Source organism: Oreochromis niloticus, unplaced genomic scaffold (assembly GCF_001858045.2).
Source record: "Oreochromis niloticus isolate F11D_XX unplaced genomic scaffold, O_niloticus_UMD_NMBU tig00008779_pilon, whole genome shotgun sequence".
Classification (NCBI taxonomy): Eukaryota; Metazoa; Chordata; class Actinopteri; order Cichliformes; family Cichlidae; genus Oreochromis; species Oreochromis niloticus.
In genome coordinates, this window is record NW_020329429.1 from 22,582 (window position 1) to 41,478 (window position 18,897).

An 18,897-nucleotide genomic window follows, 5' to 3' on the forward strand; every position below is an offset into this window, starting at 1 on the left:
TGAACTTTGATCATGATGGACTGTACCAGTGTCAGTACTTAAAAACAAGTCAAAGGTTCAGCTCTTCCTCTGTCAGACTCACTGGTAAGAAAAAAATCCACTTTGCCAGGTTCTTTGTTTCATTCTCTTCTTTCAATAATAGAATCAGTAACCTGGTGAGATAATGCTTTCATATGTTGATATTTTTTCAGTGAGTTTTCCAAAACCTCGTATTTCCATTTGCCCTGTTGGTGAGGTGACCTGGGGTCAGACTGTTGAAATCACATGTTCAGTCTCAACTCAGGTTTTAGGTGGATCGTTCACTCTGAGTCAAATTCAGGGTTCATTCACGAGGAGCCAAACCTCCAACACAAACTCTGCTACCTTCAGTATTCCTAATGTGGACTTTGATAACGAGGGATTGTACCAGTGTCAGTATAAGAAAAGAGGCTCAAGTCGTGAATTCAGCTCCCCATTAAGTGATTCGGTCAGACTCTCTGTTACTGGTAAGAAAAACAAGTATGGACTAACTCTTGGAACAAAGCGAGAATAATAATAGTGACATGAATAAGTGATTACTGCGTTTTTATTATCGATCCTTTGGTTTTTATAAACTGTAACAAAGTTATTAAAAGAGTTTTTCAATCATAGCTTTAAACATATTTAATTGTTGTATAGAAAAATAATGTATTAAAGACAGGATCTGTTATTCTCTGTAGTTTTGAGTCACTTTATTTATCTGATATTTTCACTGCTTTCTTTATTTTTGGCCGTTATCAAAAATGCTCTCAAAGCCCACTGTAGCAAGGAGCAATCAGACAGTATTAGAGGTTAGTTATTGGAGACTGAGTGTTTAGCAACCAAGGAATCAAATTTAGAGTTTGCAAAGATCTATAAGAGTGAATTGTTCACTCTTTGTTTCATCAAATCACAAGAAGCATAACAATAATATGTTAATGCTGGTCCATAGCTACCGGGTGTGTAAACAAGAAACTAAGTGTTGTGTTTGATTCTGCTTCCTTCTTAATCCTGGTACCTTTTATTCCCCAGTGAGACTGCAGACACCCAGCATCTCCCTGACCTCTCCTAGTGCAGGTCTGGGCTGGGGTCCTGAAGGTGCAGAGATCACCAGGGGTTACAGTTTTGTCCTCATTCAGGAGTGAATGTGAGTGCGAATGGTTGTGTGTCTCTGTGTGTTAGCCCTGCGACAGACTGGCAACCTGTCCAGGGTGTACCCCGCCTCTTGCCCTATGACAGCTGGGATAGGCTCCAGCACCCCCTCGAACAGGATAAGCGGAAGCGAATGGATGGATGGATGTTTCTAAAATCATTGAAATTTCACTTTGGAGATGTTTGAAGCAGCTTATTTATTTTGTTGTGTGTAGAAATGTAAAACAGTGTTTCAGGTACAATTCAAATATGTACAAGTGTCCTTCCTGAAATGCCAGCAACAGGGAATAACATCTTTTCCTGTCCAATGTGATGTGTTGAATTTTCTCACAGAATCACATCAATTAAAGGTTGCATCTGATTTTACTCTAAATTAAGTCCTGGGTCATTTGACCCAGCGTTTTGTGTTTATTATTATGATCTTATGTTCCAGTTTATTCTGTGTATATATTTGGGTTTAGACTTTTTTAGTGTTTAGGGTTTTAGTTCTGTGCTCCCTCTGTTCTCTGTCCAGTCTGTGTATTTCCTGTTTTACTTTGAAGGTCCGTTCCTGATGTCAGTGTATTCAGCTTGTGTCCTCCTTGTCTCCTCGGATTCATTAGGTTCAGCTGTATCTCCCTCCTGTGTGCTGTTTCCTCGTTTCCTTCTGTGTGTATTTATAGCATGTGTCCTCTTGTGTGCGTTATTGATCCGTCTGTGTTACCTCCCTGCGTCACTTCCTCCATGTCTTCCTGCGGATTCAGGGTTTAGTTTTCCCAGTCTGGAGTCGTTCCTAGTTCTGTTTCTCGCCACCCTCGCTTTTGGTTGTATGTCACTCTGCTTCAATAAAGCATCTCACATCTCAGCCAGTGCCTGCGTTTTGGGTCCTTATCTCACCTCCACACGGCTTGCTTCGCTAGCGTGACACGTAGCTTATGACAACAGTATTGTGCGCACAGTAAAAATGCCTCTTTAATGCGTTATCCTCCTGCTTATTCAGAGGGATAAAAGACCTGTGCAAAAATGTTCAGTTATCAAGTTTAAGAAATTATGCCATGCGTAATTGTGCAAATTATTACGAAAAACTATAAACACTGAAGATTTACACAATGTAGAAAAAAGAAAGAAATTTAGATTTCCTACTAACCATTTGGGAAATGTGAAGAGTTTAGACGCTACCGGAAAACTTTAGATCCTCCTACTCCTCAGACAGAGAGATCCGAGGGCATGGTGACGCTGTTTTCCAGTTAACTGATTGGTTAGTAGGTGACGAGTTCATTCCCGTTACTTCTCTTATCCAGAACGTAATCAGTGCCGGGGGAGGTTATGGTCAACGCGAAACCCAAACAAACAAAAAACGCTTCAAGCGGAAGCCAGAAAGAATCCTGACCGTCTGACGACGAAAGAAAAGTGGATGTCAGTAAGTCATGTAACTTTATTCAGTTTTTTTTTTTTTTTTATAAATCACGTCTACGTGGTTACTACTCATAAATTACCCCACACAGTGTATCTTGTGTGTATAACTGTAATCCTATTGTAGATTTTTTTTTTCCATGTGCACTCAAAGAGTAATGCTAACCCTTTCAGCTGTTTATAACTCACTGACTTCTTTGGGAGCTTTGTGACTAAATCTGCATACACACCATGAAGGATATCATTTTAAACAAAAACCCTGAATAACAGCTGCCGTGGTTTTTGTTTTGTAATTTTTTGGTAAAGTGAACCTCAGTTAGATTTAATTAATCTTGCTTGGCACATTGAAGAACTCTCTGCCCCCCTTCTTTGTACCAGAAACAATGGCATCAGCAACATCTCTGCCCAAGGACAACACTTCCTTCTCTCTGGCTTTGCTCAAACAGCTGAGCAACAACAACAAGACGGGAAACATCTTTTTCTCCCCGTTCAGCATCTCTTCAGCCCTGGCTATGGTGATGCTGGGGGCCAGAGGCAACACAGCCACACAGATGTCAGAGGTACAGTACACAAGCTCACACACAAACACTAAAATTATAGTGCAGAATAGTTATTGTAGTGGTACTCATTTAACACATGCAGGATGCTCTGGTGTTAATTTAAGCAGCTGCTGGAAACCACTGTGACCATTATAACTGTATAAATGACCCTGACTTGTCTCCAGTGTATCAGTGTGATATTATTATAGTCTGAAACCTAATGTGAGCGACTGAGCTGGTTAGACATGAGGGCACAGTAAGTCATACAAAAGTGATGATATTGGACCCTAAAAAGAGGTCAAATAAACTAAACTCAAGTCAACATGACAACATAAATGAGCAAAGTAACTCCAGAGTAATGTGGAAAAATAAACTGAGACTGAAACCAAACCAGTTTTCTGAGATTTATTGAAAGAAAGTTCAAATCTTTCCAACGGGATCAATGCTGCACAAACAGTCTTCCTACTAACTTTGAGAAATACACAAAATAATAACAGCTCCACTTTGTGGATACAGTCTTTGTCTGTTCATTTGTAGGAAGCTCAGTTACCACAGTCATGTAGGGACCAGCCTGATATGAATGAAAACACAAAGTGAGCTTAAATGCAGCTTACAGTTAGTTGTTTTTTATTTTCACAGACTCAGAAAGTTTTAAAAGAAAGTTACAGTTACATACTGTTAGTACACAGAGGTTAGGAGAGTGAAACACACACCAAGAAAACATTGTCAATCAATAAAATTAATTCACTTTTATTTGTCAAGAAACTAAAGTGATTTTAAAGTGTGTCTCTGTCGGGGGAAATCTCCCAAATAGAAGGCTGCCAAAGTAAAACAGAGACACAGTGAGACAATATAATCAATCACATGTACATGGGTGAACGTCTCAGAAGAGAGTCACACAGTGTACTTCTTTATTCGTGCATTTATAGTCACTGGTGACAACAGTGAATACGTCTATTCATAGGCAGAGGAATGTTAGTGCGTAGGGAGTGAAGATAAGAGTGGTTCAGGTGTATGTGTGTGTGTTGTGAGATTCAGAAGGACGCAGCCCTTCTTCTTGTTAGAGAGCGCAGATAAAAGTATCCAGCTCTCCTCTTCCTGCTTGTTCAGCTATTATCGCTGTGAGAAAGAATTTATAAAACAGTCTTGTAGTGGACAACAGTCTAAGTCATCAAAAGGTCAACATACAGTATTCTATCATATGCAAACTTATATCATTAAAAGCTTATACTGACTACTAAGTACAATTTTCCATTGACATTCCCTCCTGTTGTCAGTATAACTTTCAAGTGAGATATCAGTATGTAACATCTTGTTGTACAGTTTCTACACCATCATTAATCACACAAAGTCTTCATGCTCCAACAGGTCGGGGTCATCATCATCATCATTTGTCACGGCTATGTATGCAGCAACAGTGGAAACAATTATACAGTTAATCATGAGTTTTAGACATGGCAGGATACATGTTACAAAAACACAAAATAAAAGTGAAAATACAAAAAGGGATAAATAGAATAAATAAGAATAAGAATACAAAGGAATTGCAAGTATTTCAAGTATTTCAAGTATTGAAGTCTACTGCACCGTTGGTTTTTAACAAAAAGTATTACACAGTGAAAAGGGAGTAGTAGTCTTTTTAGCAGTCACTTGTATTATTTACATAATCCTGATTTTGGGCCTGCTGGATCCGTCTCAAGGCGTTCAGGGCATCAGTCATGTTTGATGAGTGTACATTGTCTGATGTGTGTATGTGTCATTTCTCACTCAATCAACAAGTGCACGTCTGTTCAGGTGTGTGTTTCTCTTCATTTTGAGTCAGTGTGTGTAGATGTGTATGTTTGTGTATGTTGGCGTGTTTATCACTTTCCTGTTCTGGTGTTTTGGGTAAACCACGGCCTGAAGCGTGCCCTGGGGTCCTGTGGCTGCACTGCAGAGACATCTCTTCGTCGTCGAGTCCTCGTGGCGTTTCCCGTAGTTATTCTGAAGGTGTGGTCAGAGATGAAGATTGGGGCGCAGATGCCAGTCCATCCTGGGGGCAGTATGAAATAGGCACGTTGTCCACACAGCCAGGCCATTCCTTGCACCCAGTAGGTGCCATTAGAGGGGTTGGCTGTGTTCACAGGGGCACCTTCTCCGTTTCCAGCGGTCCGATTACAATTAGTTGTGTTTCCCAGCGGTCTGTTACCGTTGTCTTGTCGGTAGCACATGGAGTGGTTCTTCCCTGGGGTTTGGTCCAAGAACACTGGGAAGTGAATGGATGTGTTCCGGTTCGTCACGTTGAAGTTGATCCAGAAAAGTTGATCACACGTTCCATTGTCAAGTCCAGCGTCTTCAATGGTGATTATCTCGTGTTGGGGTGGTCCCTGAAAGATACTAAGGAAGTTAAGCGAGTAGATGGTAGATGAGCTTGTCTCGTTGATGATGATTTTATTATGCTGATAGCCAACACCCGAAAAGCTGGCGGCACGTTTGGCTTGTGTTTTATTCTTTATTGTCCTCGAAAAGTGCGAGGAGTCCTGCTAGGAGCAGGAGGACAACTGCTAGGACGGCGAGTGTCTTCATGACAGCCAAACACACCTAGATCCTCGGGTGAGTAGACTACTGGCGAGAAGTAGAGGGCGGGATATACCCAATCAGCCCTCTCTTCACCAGGTAGATCACCAGAAGGTAGGGGTGCTGGAGTCTATGAGTCTGGGCTGTCACTCACTTTCTTGCAGTGACTTTGGTGAATCCAAGATGGTCTCTCTGCTATCTTACAGGCGGTTGGTGTGGTGATAAGCACTTGGTATGGGCCTTCCCAGCGGGGCGAGCTCCAATTCTTTCTCTGGAGAACTCGAATCAGGACCCAATCACCTGGCTTCAACCTGCAAGATACTGGAGAAGATTCAGAAGGCAGTTTATTGTTCAAAACAATATCTTTGTTTTCTAGTAGCTTCGACATCCATTCTGCTAGTGTGGTCTCTCTGATTGATTTATCTAAAGGTTCACTTGTGATTGGCAGTGGAAATGGTCTGCCATAAATGATTTCAAAAGGCGTAAGTTTTTGTGAACCTTGTGTTAATCTCATCCACATTTTTACTAGGCCTATGCACTCTGGCCACGGCCTTCCTGTTTCTTCCATACATTTTCAAAGTCTCTGTTTTATTGTGCCGTTAGTTCTTTCCGCTAATCCTGCACTTTGCGGGTGATAAGCACAGTGATTTTTGATGCTGAATCCTAGTGCTTCAGAGACTTTGCTGATTACCTCATTGACAAAGTGTGTCCCATTATCTGATCTTATCAGAGTGGGGATGCCATATGTTGGAATAAAATGGTTACATAAGCATTTTGCTGAAGTTTCGAAATTTAGAGTGTAAAAGTGTTTTGGAGATTATATCTCCTATCCCTCCTGTTGACGCATGGAGAGTAACTCCATGTGTCACTAAGGCTGCTGTTTTGTGTAGAGATTTTGGAAGTATTGGTTTTCCTTCACAAATCATCAAGTCATCTCTTAGTTGCGCTCCGCATTTCAGCCATTTCTTTTGCTCAGCTGTGGGAGCTGCTTTTTGTTCATCCTTTGTCAGTAAAATTGTTTCCCTTTGTAATTTCATAGTCATTCTTCTGATGTGCTGCACACTTGCAAACTGCTAAATGTCGCATCACATGAGGAGTTTCCTCCCATGTAAACAGATGTGTGCCATGATAAAACCTTCTCCACACACTAGAAACAAAAAACTAATTTCAACCGTTGTTACATCTTATTCACTTATTTTATAATACAGTTATTTTTTCAAATCTAATATCAATCAACTAATTTGCATATCAGCTTATAATGCGCTAAGTTGACAGGTCAACAGAAATGCACGTTCAAAAGATTATCACAAAAGAGAATTTCCTCCATACAGTAAATTACTTGTGTTGCATCAATCAAGCAGAAAGCATCTCACAATTTATTGTATTACCAACTAAATTTATTGTCTGATTACTGCTTGGTCATACCAGACTCTCAGCTGTGTCTTTATTTTTCCTTCTCTGTTTTCACAAACGTTTCACCTATTGTCCTGCAAGCTGGAGAGTTAAATGTCAGTAGTGGGTAAATTCAGCAGTTGATAACAAAACTATTAAGTTTTTTCCTGTTTTAGCACCAATGTGAGATATAGAGGCGCACATATAGTGTGTGCTCTAGTGTAAGCTGCTCTTCATTGCATGTATGTGTGTTAGTACGCTTGCATGCAGGGCCTCTGGGCCTGTCTCACCCAAAAGGGCATTTTCTTAACAGTTGCCTTTCACTCGCGTGTGTTAAGAAAGGCAAATGTGCTTGTAGCAGTTGTGAGATTATTATGCTGTCATATATTACATTATACCTGTAATCAAAATGAGTGAATCATGATACTGCTGTAGGCCACATCATACTTCTTGTGTAATCAGTATGTAGTTTTAGTTTGCATCACACTTCTTAGTTAAAAGAATTTGAAAATCATTAGATTTATTAGATAGGTTTGTATTATCCTATACTGCTGATTCACTGCTGATTTACTGTGAGTGAGTTACACTGTTTCATGACATTTCATACTGCCGAGTTATGAAGAGAATATTGTATTCAGAGAGTAGGGGCCTCTCTCTCTTTTTTTTCTTCTTTGTGATAGTAAAGAGAACAGAGCACATGCCACGGGAGCGTCACCCCCACCCTTGGTGGAAGCAGAAAAACAGGGAGCCAAGGTCATAACTCAGGCTCACAAAGAGTCAGAAAGAATGTGAATACTTAGTTTTGTGGCTGTGGCGCATTTTGTATAGCTTCTTTTCTTTGTTTAGTAGCTTTCTGCCTTCACCTGAGGGTGTGCCCTAAGCATGTGACTTCCAGTCTCCATAATTGGAGTTTATTTAAAGATAAATAAAATGATTTCATATATTGCTCGCAGATCATGCACTAAATGGTATTTTGCAGTATTAGCTGTCTTCACCACTTAAACAAAACATCACTCTTTGTTTTATTATCATTATTATTATTATCATTATTATTATTATTATTATCCTGTCTCAAAACAGAAAATGAAATTGTAGTTGTTCTTGGCTGAGAAACACAAAACCTCTCTCTTTTTTTTTTTTTTCTTCTTTTTTTTTCAAAACAAGAAACTAAGTTTTAATTTTTCATCCTTGTCACATAAAACAAAACAGACAACCCAGCTCTCAGCTGGCTCTGGACTTATCATCAAGGACGCATGGTGAGAGCTACTTCAGAAGTTACAGTGCTCATCACTCAAGCAACATTTCAAAAAAAGGAACAAAAAACAAAACTCAGCACACTACACAGAGAACAACAACAAGACACAACTGAAGGTGTTGTTCTTGTTTGTTCTCCTTGAATTTTAGAATAAAGTTATTACATCTGCATTAGTAAATCATATGCCTAATCATTATGTGTCACTGTGATCCACAAGTATGATCACAAATTTATTCATTTTTCAACCCAACAAAACAAACAAACAAAAACAAAAAACAAATTGCCTATGGCATCAAGGTTTTGCGTTCATATTAATTGAGTGTAAGCTGCTTTCTTCATTGCAAGTATTTATTACAATACGGTTTAATTCATGCATCTTATCACTGAGTTCTAAATTCAACCTATCTCCTCACACACACACGGTTTCCTGTCACTGACAGGCACACATTTCCTGTTTCTGCAGACTCTGTCTTTCATTGTATTTATAGTCTAAAAACCCTCTTTAATTCTACTAAAAACAATCTAAATCCCTTGATCTAAAAACGATACACCTTTATTTCACACACACTTTTAAATTGAGCTTTTTCAGACATCAGGAATCATCACACACACTGCCTTTTCTCTCAAACTTCCACTTGTTCACACACTCTACTATGAACCTTTGTAGTGTTATTATTATTTATGTTTTATTATTTTTGTACAAATCACACCCAATCACTCAAAACCTACTACTCACAGCATTCACACAGTTAAAATCACTCAAAATATGCTTTCATACGAGTATTTCAGACATGCTTTTCAAGATATATAGAGGTCACTCACTGTACATCCACAGTAATGAATTCAAACTCTATTTATACAATTGTAGTGAGCAAAACCAGCATCTCCATGCGCGTCACCGCTCCTCATTAGCTTGGTAGTGTCCACATATTTAATTCAGCTTCTCAATCTTGTAGCTTTAGCTGTTGTATACAGGGTTTGGCTCATTAGTTGTTAGTATAGGTTTGCTCTTCATCTTAACAAAGTCTCATCTAAGATGACAGGTTTACAAGCAGGTCAAGTGTCTCTATGCACCTGATTAGTGTAGTTATTTCCTTATTTTCTTCATCTCCTATATCATTGTACTGAGTTTGAGCAAACCTTAAGCTTGAATCAGACTACTTTTAACAATCTTCCACCTCACATCATAACTGACTGAGGTGCCTCTTCATATTAATATTATGTTATTATTAATGTTATTATCTTTTTATATAACAGCAATAGTATATTACAATATTTTATTTATATTTTATTTTGCATCCATCGAGGGATGGGGGTGATCTGCAGTTTCACCCCCTCCCAAGCTGGAGACATTTTCCTTTTCACACACTTTCCTTGGCTGAACAATGACAAAACCTTAATATACCTTATACATCTCTCTATTTCATTTAATATGTGTTTGTGTGAGTTATGTATTTTCTTTCATTCTATTCATTCTGGGCATGGTCTTCATCCTAACTATGTTTCATTGTTAAACCTTCTGTTAATGATTTCACACTGGTGTGCCCTGATGCAGATTTAACTATCAAGGTAGTACTTTAAGCTTTTGGGCTTTTGGTTTAATACTGTTTTGCATGCTCCAGTATCACAAAGCATGGTCATTGGTTGACCGTTGACATGGATGGTTACTGTGGGCTTATGCTCAGATCCTAGGAGTAACTGTTCTATATTGAAGATTTCAGTTTCTCCCTCCCCTTCCCGTTCTAGTCACTTACTCTGGTCTTCACTTCTATTCCTGCAATCTCTTGCAAAATGCCCTTCTTTTCCGCAGTTATAACAACGGTTATCTCTATCATTCCTGTCCCTTCTTTCTTCCTTAAAATCTACATTTCTCCTTCTTTTATTGCCTTAAAAATATTGTAGCTCTTGAGAGCCGTTTTATTTTCTTTTTTGGATCTTTTTCAGTATTTATTTCTGCCTGTAAGGTTTCTTTTAGTTTTGTTAAAGCGGAGGGGCTACACTTTCCCTCCCATGTCGGGCATTTTGTTTTCTTAGGATTTCTCCATCTACATGCACTAATTTGTCCGGCGCCTGGACATTTCTTTTCTAACCACTGCTCGTCAGCAGTGAGTTTTGTTGTTTTATTACCCATTATTAGTTTATGCTTCTTTTAGCGCTTAGTAATACACACACACACCTGCGGCGCTTTCACTGGCACGAGAACAGAGAGAGGTGGCTGACACGCCCTTCTACTTTTGAGCTATTCTCAAAAGCGGTGTCGACTTTATGTGATAAAACACGACCTTCCTCTCAGTTCACCAGTACTTCAGCGACCAACAGTAAACAAATCAGTGGAATAGTTCAGCCTCCTTATTGTGCTGTAAAAATCAACTTATTCCACCACAAAAATAGACAATAAAAGACAGACAGTTTCAACGCGCGTTCACGCTACCAGCTTCCTTAAAGCGAGCGTAGTGCTTCCAGCCACTGTGGGCGAGCTAGGCCTATTTTACCCTTTCGGGGAGCTACCAATCACTTATGACGAGCTCAATCTTTATTTTAGTGCTTCCAACCCTCTGCGGGCGAGCTGACTACCAGTCCTCAAGACGAGCTTAATGCTTCCAGTCTCTCTTGGACGAGTCTATTTTCTTTTAAGTTTCGTTTTTGCGCAAACCTTTATTATCTCAAAGTAGTCTGTCTTACCTTGGCGCTGGTTTCTTCAGATGCACCTGATCAGCCCCCGATGGTGCGGACCGCTTGTAAAACGTTGACCAAGACCCGAATTCACGCTCTTGGGTTTTATCACACACCTAGTGCGTGAGCTGCCGGCAGGCTTCAACGTGGGCTTCTCGCACCGACGGGACCTGATGAGGTGCTCTCTGTGAGAGCTGCTTTAAATAGGCTGTCTCATCCGGCTCGAAGGACCAAGAAATGTCAGGGGAAATCTCCCAAATAGAAGGCTGCCAAAGTAAAACAGAGACACAGTGAGACAATATAATCAATCACATGTACATGGGTGAACGTCTCAGAAGAGAGTCACACAGTGTACTTCTTTATTCGTGCATTTATAGTCACTGGTGACAACAGTGAATACGTCTATTCATAGGCAGAGGAATGTTAGTGCGTAGGGAGTGAAGATAAGAGTGGTTGAGGTGTATGTGTGTGTGTTGTGAGATTCAGAAGGACGCAGCCCTTCTTCTTGTTAGAGAGCGCAGATAAAAGTATCCAGCTCTCCTCTTCCTGCTTGTTCAGCTATTATCGCTGTGAGAAAGAATTTATAAAACAGTCTTGTAGTGGACAACAGTCTAAGTCATCAGAGGTCAACATACAGTATTCTATCATATGCAAACTTATATCATTAAAAGCTTATACTGACTACTAAGTACAATTTTCCATTGACAGTCTCCTTTAGGCTGTGACACAGTAAGCTCTGTCTTTTGTTATTTGTGCCTTTTATTGGATAGTGAAGCCAGAGAGCAAGAGAGAGAGAGCGAGAGAGAGAGAGAGAGAGAGAGAGAGAGAGAGTGAGAGTGAGGGGAAGGGGGAAGAGAAATGACCACAGGTCAGACTCGAATCTGGCCACGTTTCTCCCACCATGTGCTAACCTACTTATTTAAAGTTGCACTTCATGGGACAGTAACCTTCAATGTTTAAATTGAGCCAGTTGAAAGTTGCTGCCATCACCTTAGAAATACAGCAGCACTGAGAGAACATTCAGTGATAAGATAATAAAATAATCAGCTGGATTTCTGCTCTGTGCGATTAATCACAAGATTATTGATTTTCTGCAGCATTAAGCATGTGTACTTTAAGAAAGTGTTTTACTCTAGTTTTTCATGTTCTTTATAGATTTTTTTATCACTATTTGATAACTTTTCTGGAATTGTTGGCACTCACAGGGACTATTTTTTGTGACCCTTTTTTGAGACATGCAGGGTTCATGTGACCAATCATTGCCAGAGGCTCCATTTACCTTCAGTGTTGCTAACAGACTGTACAGAGAGAAGTCCTGCCCCTTTACTCAGGTCTGTTTCTTCTTCTTATGTAGAGTGTGATTCTTCATGAGCTCATGTGTTTTGGAGTCAATGAGAGGCAGAGAGAGAAATGCTGTGATTTCTGACTGATCAGAATCTAAAACTGCGTTAATGATTGATATGAAGCATGTGTGTTCGTGTAGCTATAACAGTTTTTTCTTATCATGCCAGCCTGAAGTAAATCAGAATCAGTGATGTCAGAGACTTTGCTGGAGTGAATTTATAAATGTGTCGTCTGTGGTTTCAGGAATTCTTAATACAAAGCAAGAAACATTACAGCACAGAGCTGGAGTCTGTGGACTTCAAGACCAGGTCTGAAGAGGTCAGGATTGATGTCAACAACTGGGTGCAGCAACACACACCAGGTGGATCACATTTACACATGTACACACAATCACTTCATCTAATGTCCAGTTCAAGTTCACATGTTTTTCATAAGCAGGACTCACTGCTCCTGCTAAGTCCCTCTAAGGGGAGGAGTGTGCACCTGTAAGGATACCATGAAAATACTGAATACATGTTTTTTTTTCCTTCTGGTGTTCAGAAGTGATGGTAGATGTACTTAAGATAGTTTTAAAGAGTGAAGAAGCTTTACAGACCTATGACCAGGGTTTGTCAAAGGGCTCCTTCCACCGTTATTCCTGATTTAACCCACAGTGGGTCAAGCTGTTTCAGCAGTGATCTCTGGATCCCAGAACCACCTTCCTCAGTGTCTGCACAGTCCTCTGTTTACTTGTTTCTTTTCAGCCAAACCCACTCACTGCTGCTTCTCATATTTTTTAATCTTCTTGTTTATGTATCTTTATTTTATATTTTATCTGTCAAACTCTTCCTGTCCCACTCTCTCAGGGTAATATGAGTTTAGGCAGTTGAGTTTAATGAGTTCTGTGAAAGTTGGACTACAGCACAGCTTAAAATACCATCAGATTTTAATATTAACTCTTTCCTTCTATGAAAAGCGTTTTTGGCTCCCTTCCTGTTTGGGCTGGCATAGCATTAATGGTAGTCTCATTCACTTCCAAGGTGACTGCCAGGCACCAGAATACTTTGTTTACATCCAGATACAGATGTGTTGACCTTGACTGAAAGCTAAGCTCAAGTATATGCAGAGCATTGAGGGTGTGTATGAAGGAATTTATAGAGAGGAGCGCCATCTTGTGGAACAGCACATGAATGTAACTTTACCTGCTTACATCATTTATCTTATCTCGTGTAGAAAAAGCAGAATTTTGAAGTACTTCAATAATGAGTTGTTACATGTGTGCTGTAGTGATTAGCCAGAATTGCTCTGCATACTTACTTGTTCTAAATATTCACATGTTGTGCTGATGAATAATATCTTCAGGTTTCACCAATAGTCAGAGAATATACTTCGATTAAACAGCATTTGTAAACTCATCATGTTTCTCTAGCCTACAAAGGCTGAAAGAGTGTGGGGTCCATCATGTTTTCATAGATTTGTGGATGAAAACTTTGCTGCAGCCTTTGAGGCTTTACTTCTCAATGTTTACATTTGGTTTTACTTTGGTCAGCAGGTAACATCACAGAGGTGGTGGATGAAGATGATTTGAATGAACTGACCAGGCTGGTGTTGTTCACTGCCACCCACTTCAGAGGCAGCTGGATTAAAGATTTCTCGTGGTCTGAAACTTATGATGCTCACATTTGGCTCAAGAAGGTAAAAGTGCTCATAAAAACAGAACACTGACTATGAAACTATAACCTTGTAAAGTCTATATACCGTTGCAGTTGTGGTTGGTCAACATGGACAGTTTCAAATCATGAGCAAATATACAAGTAATATCTGTGAGCCGAAGCTCAGATTTCAGACTGCTCTAAAGGATCGGTTTCAGTTTTTCTGCTCTTACCTCTGCGTGAGATGTCAGATATTGGCCTCTCCGCCTCTGTTAAAAGAGGGACAGCCAATCAAAATGGCCTCAAGAGGGAGGAGCTTTAAAGATGAGGAGCTAAAATTATTAATGTGAGACTGCATTAAGGCCCAGTGTGAGATAAAAACTACTTTAATAAAAGTCATGAGAATACATCTGTGACTGGGAATAAGTATTCATGACACACAGCTTCAAAGGCAAATTTTTGTCTCTTTCATTTTCAGAGTCATTTAATTCACTTTTGCATCCAAGAAATATTTCAATGAATATATTAAAAAAATGTTTTTTTTAGGCCAAATGTAATTTCTTTTGTCTTCAGAATGACTCAAAGGCTGTGAAGATGATGAAACAGGAAGAAGACTTTGCGTGTACCTTCATCGAAGAAGCAAACTGCAAAGTAACCATCATATTTATCATATTGATATAAATCACTGCATAATCAGATTTCACTGAGAGACTGAGTGATTGTAATGTATGTGTATCAGTAGATTTATGTGCAGTAATGTTTGACACCCTCTGCTGGACAGATTCTAGAGATGCCTTACAGTGGGGAGGAAGTGAGCATGCTCATCTTTTTACCTGCAGAGATCGAGGATGATACAACAGGACTGGAGAAGGTAGAACACTTACACACTCGGGATGTTCCTGGTGACTCATTTCTTAGTCAACTACATAAAGAAAAAAAACTCAGACTAACCGAAAATGTCTAAAACTGACAAACACCCAGATATTAAGTGAAATTTGAAAACTGCTTGACGTCAAAAACTGTGTAAACAAAGTGATTTGAAACTTTTAATGACATTCTTGAATGAATCATGCTGCTTAACTGTGCAGGATCTCACATCGCACATTTACACTACACGTTATCCTTCAAACAGATGACAAAGAAGAAAAACATTTGAAATATATTAACTATGATATGAAAACATGTTTCTACTAAAGATGCTCATTCATTACTGAAATATGAAAAAGTAACAACTGAAAAATGAATAAACTGCGGCTGAAAAGTGTGGCACATTGTGCCATGCATTATGTATGATGGATGTCGTTTGAGAATTCATGACAATCACTTCAATAAAAGTTTAAATTTAAAATATGAAAACAATAAATCATCCATCCATTTTCTTGTGCTTATCTGATGTTGGGTAGCAGGGACAGCAGCCGAAGCAGAGAAGTCCAAACATCCCTCTCTCCTCCAGCTTATCTGGTGAAATATCAAAGTGTTTCCAGTCTGGCTGATAGATATATTCTCTCCAGCAGGTCACAGTGTATGCCTGGTGGGAACACCTTACCCTGGAGGTGCCCCCTTAGCTGTCTCCTTTCAAGGAGTAGCAGCTCTACTCTGAGCCTTTTTTGAATAACTAAACTCCTTTCAGAGAAAGCGATTTTCCGTCGGTTGCCGGTGTCATGGCCCTGTGAAGTGGAATGGACTCATGCGCAGAACCAAAAGACCGGAGGCTTGAAATGATTTGCAAAAACTTTTATTTACAAGAATTCCTAACTTAGATACTCAAGACAAAAACAAGATTAAACTTTGTGCACAAGCGTGGTGTCTGTGAAGTGCTGGGCTTAGGCTAAGCATGGAACTGTCAGGTCACTAAACTGCTGAGGCTGGAGTGGGGCAGGTGGAAACTGTGGCAGACCAGGGTCACTGAAACGAAGGACAGGATAATCAGAACGGTCCAAGGAGTTGTGAGAGTTTCCCAGTTTTATAAGCTGAGATGGCTTACGTGTTCGCAGGCGGGGATAAGCTGGAGGTGGAGGTGAGGCGAGGTCCGAGCGAGTACCGAGTCCTTTACGGGTGCGCAGGGAGGCAGGCTGGTGTGAATGGCAGTTTGCCTGAAAAGGATTAAGCAGCAGCTGACCGGAATCCAGAATCGTGACTATGGCAGGGTTTGGATGACGAGTCCAGGTGCCGATGAGGTTAGCAAACAATCTGGTGAAGACTCATTGTGTGCGTTGCTCCTAAATACTGCCAGAATAATTGCCCGCAGCTGAGGAACGGGGAGGGGCAAGAAGGGCTCCACCCAGAGGAGGAGAACTGATACTGTGGAAAGTTACTCACTCACCCAGACCATGACAGCCGGTCCTATTTTTTTCATCTTTAACCTCCTAGGACCTGGCGTCCACTAATGTGGACATCACATTTTGGGTTATTTAGACCAAAATACTCAATTTTGCTCTACAAGGGCCTGATATCGACTAACGAGGACATTATACTGCTACTGTTCTATCGACATTTTAAAAAAATATCCTCATATGTGGCTCTCATTTTCCTTAAAAACAAAAATTAGGTAAAAAAAAATAAAAATCTGGTAATTCTTTATTTTTACATTCATCGGGTCCCAATCAACCCAAATATCAAAGAGAAATTAAAAAATTCATGCTGTGGAAGAGTTCGAGTCTTAGGAGGTTAAGTAGCAATAATAGGTAATTAAATAAAATAATGTTAACAAAAAGGTCAGGCCAAGATTAACGAATTTATGGCATTTCTCAACAACAGTGCTCTATTTGGTGGCAGATGGCTGCATAACATTTAGGACACAAAAAAGTACAATTTATTGGTAAATTTACTTTATCAATAAAATGTAAACAGTAAAACTGATTAAATTACTAGTACATCTGATACTAACTAGTGACAATAGCAATGATTACTTGACTAGTTGTGCACAGCCACCAATACACATAAACAACACACACACACACACACACAATCTCTAATAAGTGATATTGTTTCCATCCCAGCTGGAGAAGGAGCTGACCTATGAGAAATTTGTAGCTTGGACTCATCCAGGCCAGATGAGTACATGTTGTCTTGATGTGAGGCTGCCTCAGTTTACACTGGAGGAGACGTATGACCTGAACACAGTCCTGAGCAGCATGAGCATGGTGGACGTCTTTGATCACACAAAGTGTGACTTCTCTGGTGAGACATACGTTTGCAGTTTATTGATGTTTATGAACAGAGTGTAGAGCAACAATGCTCCAGCAGTGAAAGAGTTCTCCAAAAGACCATGGAGCTGCTTATTTCAGGAGATTGTTTGTTTTGTTTGATGATCATACTACCATAAATAGACATTTATTTATTCACTTCACATAAAATGTAATAAATAAATCATATAATACAAAAACCAATTATTCACATTTCAACTTTTAACTATTTAAATTTTCAGCTTTTTCCTTTTAAACAAATTTAAAGTGAAACAACACAAAACACTGCAAACCACAACACAATTAAATATAAATTAAAATATGAAAACAAAAAGAACATGCATATTCTTTGTCATATGGGCCTGCATGAATAAACTTTCTGAATCCTTTATCATCTGCAACTGAAAATAGTTGTGGATGATTACTATACCTTTCTAATGTGACGTTGTTGTCCCTGGCTCTCTTTCTCTGTCTCTCCCTCCCGCTCTGTTCCTGTGCTACTGAGTGTAACTACAGGAGCAGCTAACATTTGGAAATGGAAGCTTAAATACTGGAAACTCTGATAAGCTAATGCTGCTAATGGGCTGTGTTAAAATCAATATTTCATTCTCATTCTGTTGTTTGACACAATAACAAAAAATATATACTTGAGAACACATTGACGATTCAGCTGTGAATGTAGAGTTTGTCAGAGCACACAAATCCTGAGCATAGCAAAGTGGCCTACTTAGCATTAACTGCTCATGTGGTAGAAAGCAAGGCAAAACAGTATTAGCATTAGCTGCTAATGGCAGCCTACTTAGCATAAACTCCTCACATCGTTGTAAACCAAGGGAAAACGTATTAGCATTAGCTACTCTCATTGTTAGTAAGGGAAAACAGTGTTACCATTATCGGATAATGCTACGATATGAGCATTAGGTTGTAATGCGTATTTGCCTTAAATTAGACGTAGGCGCTAATTGCGGCCTATTTAGCATTAGCTGCTCCGATTGTTATAACCCAAGGGAAAACAGTCTTAGCATTAGCGCATAATGCTAATTCACATCAAAATAACATTAGCTGCTAACATCATCCTACGTAGCACTAGCTGCTCACATTGTTATAAGGCACAGGTTCCCAAAGTGTGGGGCCCGCCCCCTAGGGGGGCGCAGAGCCATTGCAGGGGGGGGGGCGCGGTATGAAAAGAAAAAAAGAAAAAAAAGAGCGCTTGGACACTGCTAGCATAATGGACAGGTTTTTGACGGGGCTCCCACACAAACGCAAAGCAGGAGATGAAGCATCGCCAAATATGTTTCTAAACCAACTTCCTTCCAAGCCAAAGACAGGAAAATATGGTGAAGCATATCTCCCCTTTGGCTTCACCTGCACAAGTGCTAAGGTAGGCCTCCCCTGCAAAATTAGTTTCTCTGCGTCGGGAGCACGCGCTGGGCTCTCCAAATCACGGACAAACAGTATCCCACATTCTTGATTTTTAGTTCACAAACACTTCTTGTAATAACTACTCCTGACATTTTGGACATGTTAGCTCTTTATGCAGTAAAGTTACAGTGGGATACAAAATGGTAAAAATGGCCTGTATTTGTATAGCGCTTTACTAGTCCCTAAGGACCCCAAAGCGCTTTACACATCCAGTCATCCGCCCATTCACACACAGGTGATGGCAAGCTACGTTGTAGCCACAGCCACCCTGGGGCGCACTGACAGAGGCGAGGCTGCCGGACACTGGCGCCACCGGGCCCTCTGACCACCACCAGTAGGCAACGGGTGAAGTGTAAAAT

General features: G+C 40.0%; 1 protein-coding gene and 1 long non-coding RNA gene across 6 annotated transcripts; one reads left to right on the plus strand and one right to left on the minus strand.

Annotated features, from left to right (window-relative positions):
* Positions 1–90: 90 nt before the first annotated feature.
* On the plus strand, positions 91–17,324 carry LOC109200891 (leukocyte elastase inhibitor). Of its 5 annotated transcripts, XM_019356466.2 has the most exons (9): positions 91–485; positions 2,430–2,544; positions 2,920–3,101; positions 12,190–12,287; positions 12,544–12,661; positions 13,829–13,974; positions 14,505–14,582; positions 14,713–14,802; positions 16,931–17,324. In XM_019356466.2, the coding sequence occupies exons 1-9, from the start codon at positions 164–166 to the stop codon at positions 17,156–17,158; spliced, it is 1,377 nt and encodes a 458-aa protein (XP_019212011.1). In that variant the 5' UTR covers positions 91–163; the 3' UTR covers positions 17,159–17,324. The 5 variants fall into 5 exon arrangements, with proteins under 5 accessions (XP_019212011.1, XP_019212012.1, XP_019212014.1 ...); XM_019356467.2 differs by lacking the exon at positions 91–485 and having other exon boundaries at positions 2,430–2,548; positions 12,198–12,287; positions 16,931–17,321; XM_019356468.2 differs by lacking the exon at positions 91–485 and having other exon boundaries at positions 2,445–2,544; positions 12,198–12,287.
* LOC109200896 (uncharacterized) lies at positions 1,328–2,369 on the minus strand. The gene is made up of 2 exons (XR_002060952.2): positions 2,276–2,369; positions 1,328–2,141 (listed from the first exon to the last, which is right to left on the minus strand). It is a non-coding gene; the product is annotated as an uncharacterized LOC109200896 (long non-coding RNA).
* Positions 17,325–18,897: the final 1,573 nt, after the last annotated feature.

Excerpts from the sequence above, each read along its gene's own strand:
- LOC109200891 (XM_019356466.2), top strand. The coding sequence starts at position 164 with ATGCTTTCATATGTTGATATTTTTTCAGTGAGTTTTCCAAAACCTCGT. Across the intron at positions 486-2,429 it reads GGTCAGACTCTCTGTTACTG|AACGTAATCAGTGCCGGGGG; the intron begins GTAAGAAAAACA and ends TCTCTTATCCAG. Across the intron at positions 3,102-12,189 it reads CAGCCACACAGATGTCAGAG|ACATGCAGGGTTCATGTGAC; the intron begins GTACAGTACACA and ends CCCTTTTTTGAG.